General features: G+C 39.1%; 1 protein-coding gene across 2 annotated transcripts in view; it reads left to right on the top strand.

Moving 5' to 3' along the window:
• LOC148873856 (E3 ubiquitin-protein ligase RGLG3-like) overlaps positions 1 to 12,399 on the top strand; it is a 98,321-nt gene extending 85,922 nt beyond the window's left edge. For both annotated transcript variants that reach the window (XM_088963637.1, XM_088963636.1), the window contains exons 10-13: positions 11,124 to 11,248; positions 11,339 to 11,510; positions 11,591 to 11,647; positions 12,027 to 12,399. In XM_088963637.1, coding sequence (XP_088819763.1) covers positions 11,124 to 11,248; positions 11,339 to 11,510; positions 11,591 to 11,647; positions 12,027 to 12,110 — 438 coding nt within the window. In that variant the 3' untranslated portion in view covers positions 12,111 to 12,399. The remainder of the gene's footprint in view (positions 1 to 11,123; positions 11,249 to 11,338; positions 11,511 to 11,590; positions 11,648 to 12,026) is intronic.
• Positions 12,400 to 13,320: the final 921 nt, after the last annotated feature.

Below are 13,320 nucleotides of genomic sequence, written 5' to 3'. Positions count from 1 at the left end.
AAAGGGGGGGGGAGATAAGCTCTCTTAGCTCTCCCCAAGGAAGATTCAAATTCCAACATAGCCAAAAACAAACTGTTCCTTCCCACCCCTTGTTTACCTACTGTGCCAGAAAAAGCATTGGCTTCTCCTCATCCAATTGAATGTCACCTCTACTCCCTGTAATACACTCATAACATTCCTTTTCATAGATGTAATACAGCAATCCATCTTCCTCATCCTTTCAAAGCCAATTTATTACCAGCTTAGAATAACTATTGGATATTCAATTCCTTAGCCTTTTGAATCCCTTCCAATACAACAAGAATTTAGGCCCTCATTGAATCACCTACTCCAATTGGGCCCGAGTAGATTGCAATAAATTTTCCTTCCTCATTTCTAAAGACTCCTCTAGTGCTAGACAAACCTAGATTACCTTCATTACTTCCATCAAAGTTAAGCTTAATAATTCCTTCATATGGTAGGGACCAACAAGACCTAACATCCTCCATAGTGGGAGATGAACCAGCTACCTCCCTCCATTTCCTCATCGATTCTCTCTTAGTTTCTTCTTTCTCTTTTTCTCTTTAATCTGAATTTTTTCCTTTCTTTTACTAATATGTTGTGATGTATTTCTTTTCTATAGTCTTTGTTTGCATTTGGCGATATTACTAACCTTGCTATTTCCAATGGTAGAAGGAGAAAGAATTTTACTTCATTGATGGAATTGGAGGATAGATAATTACAAATCAAGAGGATATTGCAAAGGCCTTCATGGATAATTTAAAATCAATTTATAGAAGGCCTTTAAATGGAATATGGTCAGTAGATGGCTTAGATTGACCTGTTTTGGAAAGATCTAATAATCACTCCCTAGTGAAGAGGTTTGGAATGGAAGAAATTAAAGAGGCAGTGTTTTCTATGAATAGATCTAAGGCACTAGGCCCTAATGGTTTTATGATGGCTTTCTATCGAGATTGTTGGGATACACGGATGATCTTTTTAGTGTTTTCAGGGAATTTCATAGATGTGGAAGAATAAGTTTGGGAATGAATTCTACTTTCATTGCCTTGGTGTTGAAGAAGGTTGATGCTAGTCACCAAAGAGATTCTAGGTTGATTAGTTTGGTTACTAGCATTTACAAAATAATTGCAAAGGTTTTGTCATTGAGGATTATTAAAAGAGTGCTCCCTTTGATTGTTACACAATTTCAAGGGGCCTTCATCTAGGAAAGGCATATTGTAGACCAAATTCTTGTAGTTAATGAATGTGTAGAAGCACAAAAAATATCAGGGAGAAAAGAAGTGGCAATAAAGCTTGATTTGGAGAAGGCATATGGCCTTGTGGATTAGGACTTTCTACTTAGACATTTTGAAGAATTGTTGTTTTAGATATTTGTGCTGTAAATGGATTGAAGGATCTTTACAAACCTGCCACTTTTTCAATAACTGTTAATGGATCTGTGAAGGGTTTTTTGGGTTAGTACAGGGTTAGAGGCAAGGTGATCCCTTTATCCCCCTTTGTCTTTACTTTAGTTGCAGATGTGTTGAGTAGACTGATCTCGAGAGTTGACAGATTGCATTTATGAAAGTATGGACTATTGGAAGAGATAGGGTTGTGGTAAATCATTTACAATTAGTGGATGACATAATGATTTTTTGTGATGGAGAGAATAGACAATGGTTTGAGAACTTGAAGTTATTGCTAAGCTTGTTTAAAAGAATGTCCAACCTAAAGGTTAATTGGGTAAAGAGTGTGGTAGCAGGCTAAATCAAGATGAATTAAGATCTTTGGCAGAGACTTTAGGTTGTGAGTGTGGGGAATGGCATTGAAAAAGTATCTAGGCTTATCTTTGCTAGCTTTTGGACTTTGGTGTTAGAAAGGATAGAGAAGTGATTAGCTGTTTAGAAGAGGAACTACATCTCTCTAGAGGGCGGGTTAACTTTTGTTAGAATGTTAGAGTGATGTTCGGCTGATAAGAGTTCTTATTAGCCCAGTCTTATGTTTAACTTATCTTGTAACTGGGCCTGTGTTAATGGGCCTAATCCTGTTTAGTGATTTAAGTCATCTGGGTGTCCCATCACTAATCAGGGGCATCCCAGTAATTTCTTGTATCTTGTACTATATTCATCTATAAATAAAAGACTGGTCGACTGCCTAGTACAGTTCGACATTCTCTTCAGTTCTGTGGTTCTCTTCTCCTCCTTGCTACTTTGAGTATAGCTCTTCAGATTACATGGTATCAGAGCATTAGCTCCTTCCTGGTTTCAGCAGGTGCACTCTCTTCTCTTGTTGTCTTTTCATCTTCTCTCTTCTTTTTCTGGGTTGTTGCAGTAAAGACCTAGGAGTGTAAGAGAGTAAAGCAAGTTCGAACCTAGGGTTTCTCTTGGTTGCAGGACTCAAGGGAAGTAAGACCCAGAAGTAGATGTCCTACTAGATTATTTTCAGTAAGTAGTAGCTATTGGGCTACTAAGAGAGGTCTGTATAGGACAGACGTGGTTGAGGGCTGATTCAGCAGTCCTAGCACTATCCGAGAGGGGGAGAACTTCCTCTACAGTTGCAGCTTCGTGCTCCAGCAAGACTTGTGCAGAACAAGTGGTAAAGACTTAGCTTCTTCTACAGTTGCAGTTTCGGTGCATCAGCTTCTACAGTTGCAGTCTCGGTGCATCAGCAAGACTCTTACAGAACTGCGGCAACTTCCGTTACAGATTTTCTTCAGGTCGGTTATCAGCCCTACTCTTGGACTGAACTGGTTCAGTTACAGACCTTTATTTTTTACCAGAACTGCAGCAACTTTTGCACCACACAGTTTCAGCCTTAAACTTTTACCAGCACTGTGAACTGGTTCAGTTACAGACCTCTACTTGCTACTGTACCCGAACTGTGAACACTTCTACCAGTACTGTGAACACAGTGACCAATTTGGCCAGTCCTTAACAGAATCACCTATAGTACTGTGAACAACTCTTGGACTGAAGTCAGGTTGTCCTCACTATCCGGTGAAGTTTCCTCTAGAGATAACAGACCTGTCACAAGGTCCTCAAACCTGGAAAACCCTAATCTGCACAGCTTGCAGATTACAAGTGTGCCACTAGATGAGTACAACTTCAGAGAGTGGTCCGTCTCTGCAATGCTGTTCATTACCTCTTGTGAACTCACTGGCTATTTGGATGGAGACAAGAAACAACCAGAAATGGGCAGTCCTGAATACACCGTGTAGTGCAAGGAAAATGCCACAGTCATGTCTTGGTTGCTGGCCTCTATGACTCCTAGGGTGACCAGAACTGTTCATCACTTCCCTACAGCTGCTGAAATTTGGGAGAAAGTATCTAAGACATATGGCCAAAAAAAGAACAATGCTAGAATCTACAGGCTGAACCAAGACATTGCAGCCCTAAGGCAAGGAGACATGTCTGTGGCAACCTACTTTGCAACACTAGAAGGCCTCTGGGAAGAGCTTGACCACCACTTGATTTTGGATTGGAAAAATGCCAATGATAAGGGGAGGCATGACAAGCAGATTGAGGAGGGCAGAACCTTCAAGTTTCTGGTGGGTCTTGACCCTGTATATGAAGGTATAAGGTCACAGATTCTAGGGAGAGATGAATTACCTGAGCTTGACCATGTCTACTACTTGGTGAGGAATGAAGAAGTAAGGAGAAAGGAGATGCAAGTTGACTCCCAGACACATTCAACAGAACTACCTGGAGAACATTTAGCCTTAGTCTCCACTAAGGGGAATAGATTTTCAGACAAGAAGTCCCTCAAGTGTACCCCTTGTGGTGGTGAGAAACACACAAAGGAGAAATGTTGGGTCTTGTACCCTCATCTGAAGCCAGCTGCTCTGAGAAAGGACAAAAGGCAACATAAGGGCCACACAGTAAGTGGGAATCTTGCCACCAACAATAGTAGTGATAACTCACAGAGTACTCAGACAGTGTCCTCTTCCACAGCAAGGTAGGCTGCCGACTCCTCTGGACCAAGTACTTCGGGATTCACAGCTAGTGAGGTAGAGGTTCTCAGCCGGGCATTAGCTCATCTGAAGAACAATTCTTTAGCTTCCACCTCTCATGCCAAATCAGGTACAGCCTCTACATTTAGTGCAACTAGTTCCATTAATTTTACCTCTTGGGTGATTGATTCCGGAGCCACTGACCATATGACACATATGTCCTCCTTATTCTCTACATATCATTTGTTGTCTGGCCAGGATAAGATGAGAGTAGCTGATGGGTCCCTCTCCACCATCTCTGGAAAGGGGGTGGTTGGCCTAAGCAAGGATCTCTCTCTTAAATTAGTCCTACATGTTCCTAGTCTTACCTCAAATCTGTTGTCTGTTTCAAAGCTTACAAAAAATTTGAACTGCAGTATAACTTTCTTTCCTTCTCATTGTGTCTTCCAGGACAGATTGACGAGGAGAACGATTGGGAGTGGTCATGAGTATGGGGGCCTCTACCATTTTGATGAAGATGTCAGCTCAGCCTTGCAAGCTTCTACTACTAGTCTGGAATGTGTGGAGTCAATAGCTAGGCTGCACTTGTGGCATGCTAGCCTAGGTCATTTGTCTTTTTCTTCTTTAGCAATGTTGTTTCCTGAATTATGTAAGGGCATTCCGAGTCAAAGTTTAATTTGTGATGTGTGTCAAATGTCAAAACAATGCAGATCAATGTATCCAATTTCTAGAAATGAAATTCAAGCCCCTTTTGATTTGGTTCATTCTGATGTTTGGGGTCCTTCTCCCATTGTTTCCATTGACGGCTTCCGTTACTTTATCAGTTTTATTGACCATTATTCTCGGTGCACTTGGATTTATCTGTTGAAAGGACGTGATGAAGTTCCCCGTATAACTATGATGTTTTGCAAGATGGTTGAAACACAATTTGATAAAAAGATCAAGCAATTCCATTCAGACAATGCAGCTGAATACTTTGAAAGATCCCTGAACTCATTCATGGAAGATGCAGGCATGTTACATCAATCATCATGTGCTTACACCCCTCAGCAAAATGGGGTTGTTGAGTGCAAGAACAAGCACCTATTGGAGACAGCTCAAGCCCTTCTTTTCCAACACAATGTGCCCAAGCAATATTGGTCTCAAGCTATTCTCACTGCATCATACCTGATAAATCGGATGCCATCTAAGGTACTGGGTATGAAGACCCCTTTCTTTGTTTTGTGTTCCACTATTCCAGAATTTCCTCTTCCCCCACGGGTTTTTGGTTGTACATGCTTCATACATGTGAAAGATCCAAAGAAAACCAAGCTGGATCCTAAGGCTACAAAGGGAATATTTTTGGGGTACTCTCCTACACAAAAGGGGTATAAGTGTTGTGATCCTATCTCCAAGAAAAAATGTCACCAGAGATGTAGTCTTTTTTGAGTCTCAACCCTATTTCTAGTCTTCTCAGAATCCTCTTCAGAGGGAGAGTAGTGGGATGGAAGAGGATTCTCATTCTCCCTTCTTTTTTGTTCCCATTTCATCACCTTCCACTACTACTAGCTGTAACATTCTGGGTCAACCTAGTGAGACTCCCACTGTGCCAGTTACTTCTCCAGATTCGGCTGATGCTTCTGAAGGTTCCGGTGAACAAGAGAAAGAGATACTTACATACAGTAGAAGGAAGAAGGCCCCTCAACCTCATGATTGCAACCAGTTGAACTCAGATCAATCTGTCTCTACAATCCAAGGTAATTCCAACTCTCTCAATTCAGATTTGGATCTTCCTATTGCTCTCCGTAAGCCTGTTCGCTTTTGTACCACTTGGCATCCCATAGCTGATTATGTTTCTTACTCACACTTATCCCCTGCCTATCACTCCTTTTGTCTGCTCTTTCCTCTGTATGTATCCCTTCCAGGTATTCAGAGGTGGCATCTGATCCAAGGTGGAAAGAAGCCATGAATGAGGAGATGAAAGCCCTAATGAAAGAAAGGACGTGGGAATTGGTGGACCTGCCAGAGGGGAAAGGCATTGTTGGGTGCAAGTGGGTATTCACAGTAAAGCATAGGGAAGATGGGCCAATTGAGAGGTACAAGGCCAGACTTGTGGCAAAGGGATTTACACAAAAGGAAGGAATTGACTACAAGAGCTCAACACAATCAGGGTTCTACTGTCACTAGCAGCAAAATTCTCTTGGGGACTTCATGAAGAGGTATTCATGGAACCCCCACCTGGATATGATGTTGGAAAGAAGGTATGTAAACTAAGGAAAGCATTATATGGTTTGAAGCAATCTCCCCGGGCATGGTTTGAGAGACTTTGTTTGGCTATGAAGAAAGTAGGGTACACTCAGAGCAGTGCAGATCATACATTGTTTACAAGGAGACAGGGTGACAAACTTACAACACTCATTGTGTATGTGGATGATATGGTGATTACTGGAAATGATGTGAAAGAGATGAAGAGGCTGAAGGAGTTCTTAGCTTCAGAATTTGAGATCAAAGACCGGGGAAATCTGAGATACTTTCTTGGGATTGAAGTTGCTAGATCAAGAGAAGGAATCTACATATGTCAAAGAAAGTATGTGCTAGATCTTCTAGAGGAAACAGACATGATGGGGTGCAGGCCAGCAGACACTCCAATAGAACCAAGCCAAGGATTACAAGAATCAATGGGTGAGGAATATTGTGATAAGGAAAGGTACCAAAAATTGGTAGGAAAACTGATATACTTATCCCTTACTCGGCCAGACATTGCCTATGCAGTGCATGTTGTCAGTCAATTCATGCACTCACCAAAGGCCCCTCATATGAGAGCAGTGGAAAGAATCCTCAGATAATTGAAGACTTGCCCAGGGAAAGGAATTCTATTCAGAAAAAACAGTAGACTTGAAATTGAAGCCTACACTGATGTTGATTGGGTTGGGTCTGTTGGAGACAGAAAATCAACCTCAAGTTACTGTACATTCTTGGGAGGAAACCTAGTCACATGGCGCAGTAAGAAGCAGAATGCTGTGGCTAGATCTAGTGCAGAAGCAGAATACCGGGCTATGGCAGACGGGGTTGCTGACTCTTATGGCTCAAAACTCTCCTTAATGAGCTTGGTATCAAGACTGAGGGTCCTCTCAAGCTGTATTGTGATAATAAAGCTACTATCAACATTGCCAACAATTCCGTACAGCATGACAGGACAAAACATATTGAAATTGATCGACACTTTGTCAGAGAGAGAATTATTTCAGGAGAACTCTGTGTACCTTATACTCCATCAGAGATGCAGATTGCAGATGTATTAACAAAAGGGCTGGCATCAACAAAGTTCAGGGACATACTTGGCAAGCTAAACATGATTGATATCCATGCTTAGCTTGAGGGGGAGTGTTAGAATGTTAGAGTGATGTTCGGCTGATAAGAGTTCTTATTAGCTCAGTCTTATGTTTAACTTATCTTGTAACTGGGCCTGTGTTAATGGTCCTAATCCTGTTTAGTGATTTAAGCCATCTGGGTGTCCAATCACTAATCAGGGGCATCCCAGTAATTTCTTGTACCTTGTACTATATTCATCTATAAATAAAAGACTGGTCGACTGCCTAGTACAATTCGACATTCTCTTCAGTTCTGTGGTTCTCTTCTCCTCCTTGCAACTTCGAGTATAGCTCTTCAGATTACAAATTTGATTAAGTCCACATTAGCAAATCTTCCTGTGTATTACATGGTGTTTAGGATGTCTTAGGTGATAGTGAAAAGGATTGAAAAGATGAGATATTTTTTTTTGTGGGAATTAGGGGAGGGAAAGAAAGATCATTTGGGTTAGATGGAAAAAGGTGACGAGGAGGAACGTGGTTTGGGAATAGGTAATGTGAGAGAAGAATTTGTCTCTGTTGGGTAAATGGTTGTGGAGATTCACACTAGAGAATGAAAAACTTTGGCATAGTGTGGTAATTAGCATTCTTAGGCCCTCAGAGAGGTTGGGAATTTGGTTTGTTGCACAGAGCTACCCATGCTACTCCTTAGAAAGCCATACATGGTGATCTTCCTTTGTTTCTCAATCATATTAGGTATGATTTGTCCTTGGATAATAAGATTAAATTTCGGGAGGATGTTTAGATTGGGGAGTCTCCTTTAAAAGACCTGTTTCCCTCACTGTATATACTGTCTATCCTCAAAGGGAGACTTGTATTTGATTTTATCAACCCTCTTTTTCATCCTTTGGACTGGCTTGGAATTTAGGCTTAAGGAGGAATCTTAGAGATTATGAAATTTCCATTCTGTCTAACCTTTTGAACCTATTGGGTGAGGTGGCCCTTGACAATTCTGTTGGGGATGGTTGTGTGTGGTCTCTTAATATTGCTGGCAGTTATTCCTGCAAATCCTTTATTAATTCCTTAGTGGCCACCATTTTTTCCTCAACCTTCCCTGTGAATTAAGTTTGGCAGTATCCTATTCTGCCAAAAATTAGTGCCTTCTGTTGGGAGTTTTTCATGGATGCACCAACACATGCGATTTGCTACAAAAGAAAAGACCAATTGTCTTTTGTCCTCTAGATGGTGTGCTGTGTGTAGATTTAATGGTGAGACTGCCTACCACCTCTTAATCTCCTGTCCATTCCTTTGTTGTATTTGGGAATGTCTTTCTACTCTTCTTGGATGGTGGAACCCCCTCTGCTGGTTTGGACAAATTGCTCACCTCATCTGTGATGAGATGCACAAAAAGGAGGGGCAGAATCATGTGGAAATACACAAGGGCAGAGGTGATTTGGACAATTTGGGAAGAATGGAATGCAAGAATTTTTCATGAGAAACAAAGAAGTGGGGAGGTATTCAGTGTTTAGGAAACTGGACCGGATCAGCTAGTCAGACTGGTTGAACCATGACCTGGCCCTATATCCGGTTTGGTCATACCCTAGAAAGCAGAGTAGATAAAAAATCACCCAAAACCAGTTGACTAGCCAGTTCAACCAGAAAACTGGTGAATCAGTCTTGGTTTCTAGGTATTGCCCAGGTCTCAAATGTGTGGAATTTTTATAATGCAAATGGGAAGATTCAAACCCATGACCTTTTTTCCACTCATTGTCTTGTTACCATTAATCTAATTCATTAATTGTGTTCATTTATGAATCTTTAGTGTACATATTGCATTAATAGACATGTATATTCTAAAGAAAATGTGAGTTAGGACTTTTGAATCCTAGTCAATTACTTTGAAGAGCAAGCCATCTATCCACCACATTCAAGTATAATATATTATTTGTAGTATTTAAGTGACCCATGGTATATATGTATATGCCATGTCATCATGGTTTGACCTCTGGTTTGACCATGGTTGAACCTCTGACCCGTGAAGCCCTTTTGTGTTTCTATGTTTGGCCCGGTTCTTTGAACATTGGTATTAATTGAAACCATCAATGTAAGAGTAGCACAATGGTTGAGGACTTTGGTATTGCTTTCAATTTTCATTATGAAAGATATCCTTAAAAACCGGGGAACAAGAGCAGGGTAATCCTCTTAAGAAACCGAAAATAAAAGAAGATTGGAGTCCTCTGAACAAAGGGTGGGGAAGTTGAACTTCGATGGCAGTAACATGGGTAATCCTGGGCCTTCTGGGATTGGGGTACTGATAAGGGATGAGAATGAACATATCTGTGTAATGTTTTCAGGTCCAACAGAAGGTGATTCAGTAAGGGAATAACTTTAGGTAGAGTAGTGTTTGGGGTACAAAAAGATAAAGAAATAGGGGTTGAAAGGATGTTCATAGAAGGGGATTCAAAGGTGGTAGTGTGGTGGTTAATGAAGGAAAAGAATGTGGTCTGGAATTTCAGTAATGAGCCTATACAGTTCAAATGGTTTTTGAAAGATATGCAATTAAAAATTCAGATGTAAAAAGGTTTAGCTAAACAACGGGTGAATAGACAGCAAATGTTTTGGGCTCAAATGTAAAAAGGTGATGGGTTATATCTATAATGTGTATGTTTTCTTTTTAACCCACAAACACTTGTATCTCTCTTAAATTTAATGAATGAATTACTTCTTTGTTGCTGATAAAAAAACTCTACCTATGTGGTGAGGTAATGACTAGGCGGTGCCTAGACACTATCTGGTTGTCAAAAATTGATCTGTTCTAAATTTAATATATTGATGCATTCCCATAATTAATATTAGATTTCAAATATGCATTAAAGAATGATAACAAAAATTTAGTTAAGAGTCTCTTTTTTTCTAGAATAAAAAATTGAGGGCTACATAGGCTGAGATAGGGACTAGGGAGTCACAGCCTAGGTTGACTAGTTATTAATGAACTTAGTTGACCTAGTTCATGCTTAGCTATCTCAGGCAACCACATCATGAATATCACCAGCGAGTTAATGATGCAGTCCAACTGGCCTTCAACTGATTTGTCTGTTGATTAATTGATGACTGATTGTGATTGAAACGTTGTATTTACTGATTAAAGCTCTCCTTTCCCCTCATGAATAGGAATGGCAACGGGGTGGGGACCATACTCCCCATCCCTGTATTTCTTTTAATTAAAAGATTTTTTTTGGGACAAAGATTTACTTAAAACAAAGAAAATTTTTGAAGTATAATAATATTTTAAAGGGTGATATCTGAAACATACAACCTTCTTTCGGAAGTATTACATCCATATGAAGAGTGGTTAAATTAACTCCTATTTTCCATAAAATTAACAATTAATATTTGAATTATGAAATATGGGTAACATTTTTTCATTTTTTAAATCCTGCAATTTAAGGTTGATTTTTTATAGAAATATTTTCTAAATAATGTTGTATTATATTATTTAAACAAAGAAAAATTTAGGTAAGGATGTTAACATCTATCATAAAACCAGGTAGAGATGTTAGTATCAAAAACAACACATGAGGTTCTGAATATGGAGAAATTGTTAGGAAGTCCATTTATTGCAGCTGCACCATGGTTATGGCATATTGGTGCAGCACTGACAAACATCAAAATGCAAATAGATTGGAGCTTGTAGTTCTCTTAATATATATAACAAGGTTCTTTTACGTCTTCCTGTTGGTATTTTGGAACCTTCCACTTGCATTTGATTATTTCTTTATCCCTAGTACTTCAGTTGGTTGTAATTCTGCAAGGCCAAACCATCTCAATCTACTTTAATTAAGTGGTAATCATTTCTCTATAGAACATAGGCTAGTCTTATAGTTCCCAATCAAAATGTTCTGTTGCAGTTTGTTAACTTCACAAAGATAATGTCCGAGAACAAAGAAATGTCAAAGAAAGAAGCAGCCTTTGCACTGGCTGCACTCATGGAAATTCCTTTTCAGTATAGAGCCACACACAGCTCAAGTAGAGAGTAAGGCCAGAAACAACATCAATCCAGTCAATTTTTAGCTAAAATTATAGCATGGAAATTGCTAAGCTTTGGAGTCATCTTCTCATGCAGAGGGGTGAAAGCTGGGACGCCTCGTACAACACCACTTCCTCCTCCACGTGAAGTGATCGATCATGACAGCGCAGTTAAAACATACCCCCACATGACAAGCTTTCAACCTGTTGAGGAGTCATCCACAAGCTTTCAACATGTTGAGCCTGTTGAGTCAATCACTACAGAGCAGGTAATTTTCAGTTTCACATGCTAGAATTGTATCTTCATACTGGCATATTATTCTGAGAAATTTTTTGGTCTTTATTCAAGGTCTGCGCTATATGCTTGACAAATCCAAAGAACATGGCATTTGGATGCGGTCATCTGGTAAGCATTTCCTGAAGCTCTTATATAAAGTTAGTGTCAATATGAAGTATACAATATAGAACCATATATATTAGAATGCAAAGTATTTATACCTTTTTAGGTTTTTTTGGTAGAGATGCATATTTTTTTAGGTTGGAACTTTTTTATTTTTCTTAATTAGATTTCAACATACCCAATCCTCTTCCAGTTGTCACTAGGAATTGGGTTCTGCTTTCAGAAGACAGAACTCAAGATGCAATTCAATTAACTAATCTATCTTATTTAAAATGTGCATGAAAGACACATGCATGTAGCTGCGCATATTACATATTCCTGATATTGCCCTGCCATTATAGCAGAGTTAAACTTATTACATCTGTTTTCTGTTTTTCTTATTCAGACTTGCAAGGATTGCGGTGCAAACTTGACATTCTGCCCTATGTGCCGTGAGCCAATAAGAACACGGATCAGATTATATTCATGAGCAGATGGTTTCTTCACCTGCCAAAGGCTTGGGACTATGTTCTTGTGTTGTAGAAATGTGAAATAATTGAACTAGCATAGCACTCTCCAATATTTCATTTATCATTGAAAATCTAGATAGTTCAGTGTAAATTACCAAGTGATCTGGAAACTTTTTATTGTTTAATTCTGTTTATCTACAAATGGTTTTATATAGGATTGGATTGGCAACACTACCAACAGAAACTGCATCATATTTTGGTTGTATTTGAACTGAACAAGATTCTGAAAACAGTTGCATTGTGCTAAAATGCAGGAGTTTTGGCATGTATCTAGGATACACGGGCCAGGTTGGTTTGGTTGCAAGCTTTATGACCAAGACCAGCCAAACCGACCTGGTCAGGTTGGTGAATAGGGAACCGAAACCGACTGACCATGAGGGAAAACCGACTCAAACATGAATGGTCAGTTTGGATCAGTTTTTCGGTTTCGGTTTGATCATCAGTTTGGGAGACGACCATTCACGACATCTTTCTAGAAAATTCGAAGATATAATAAAAGGTTTTTAAGTCAAACACTGTTTAATAGGCTGGCTCTATAGATAGTGTCTATAGGCTGCTGGTTCTGTATAGATGAAAGAGATGTTTCTGTTTTGGTGTATGAATTTCCAATTTCAAAACTAATGCAAAAAAAGGTATGTAAACTGGAGTCCAACCGTTCAAATTCAATAGACTTACATTATTCTTTAGGGTCATTAATTAGAACACCCCTGATTTATTTAAACCCGTCTTATAGTTTTAATTTTACTAAAACACCCCTATAGTTTGTAACCTATTTATATAATTGACCTTTAACTAAGAAATGTTTGTTTGCCATCTGAAAATAGTAGCATGTTCACCTAAACTGAATGAAAAATGCTAAAGGGCAAGGGCCTATGATTGTTTATTCTAAAACTACGTTTAAACTTCTTCATACATAAAACAAACCAAATACAGCCAAAAAGAGTGGTTGTTCACTTGTTTGTGTTTTATTGAGGACAAAAATGATATTTTTATTTTTATTTCTTTTGACTAAATTTATTCAAATGAATGTGAAGGTCAAAACTGTTATTTTCCACTATTAAATAGTGAAAGGTCAATTAAGTAAATCTAGTGTAAATTATAGGGGGTGTTTTAGTAAATGACCCTATTCTTTAATGTAAAATATTAAGAGTTAAGCCTTTTACTTTAAAG

The sequence above is a fragment of the Nelumbo lutea genome, chromosome 1, assembly GCF_056320005.1.
Source record: "Nelumbo lutea isolate HS-2025 chromosome 1, American lotus-T2T, whole genome shotgun sequence".
Classification (NCBI taxonomy): domain Eukaryota; kingdom Viridiplantae; phylum Streptophyta; class Magnoliopsida; order Proteales; family Nelumbonaceae; genus Nelumbo; species Nelumbo lutea.
This window is presented reverse-complemented; position numbering and strand designations above follow the sequence as displayed.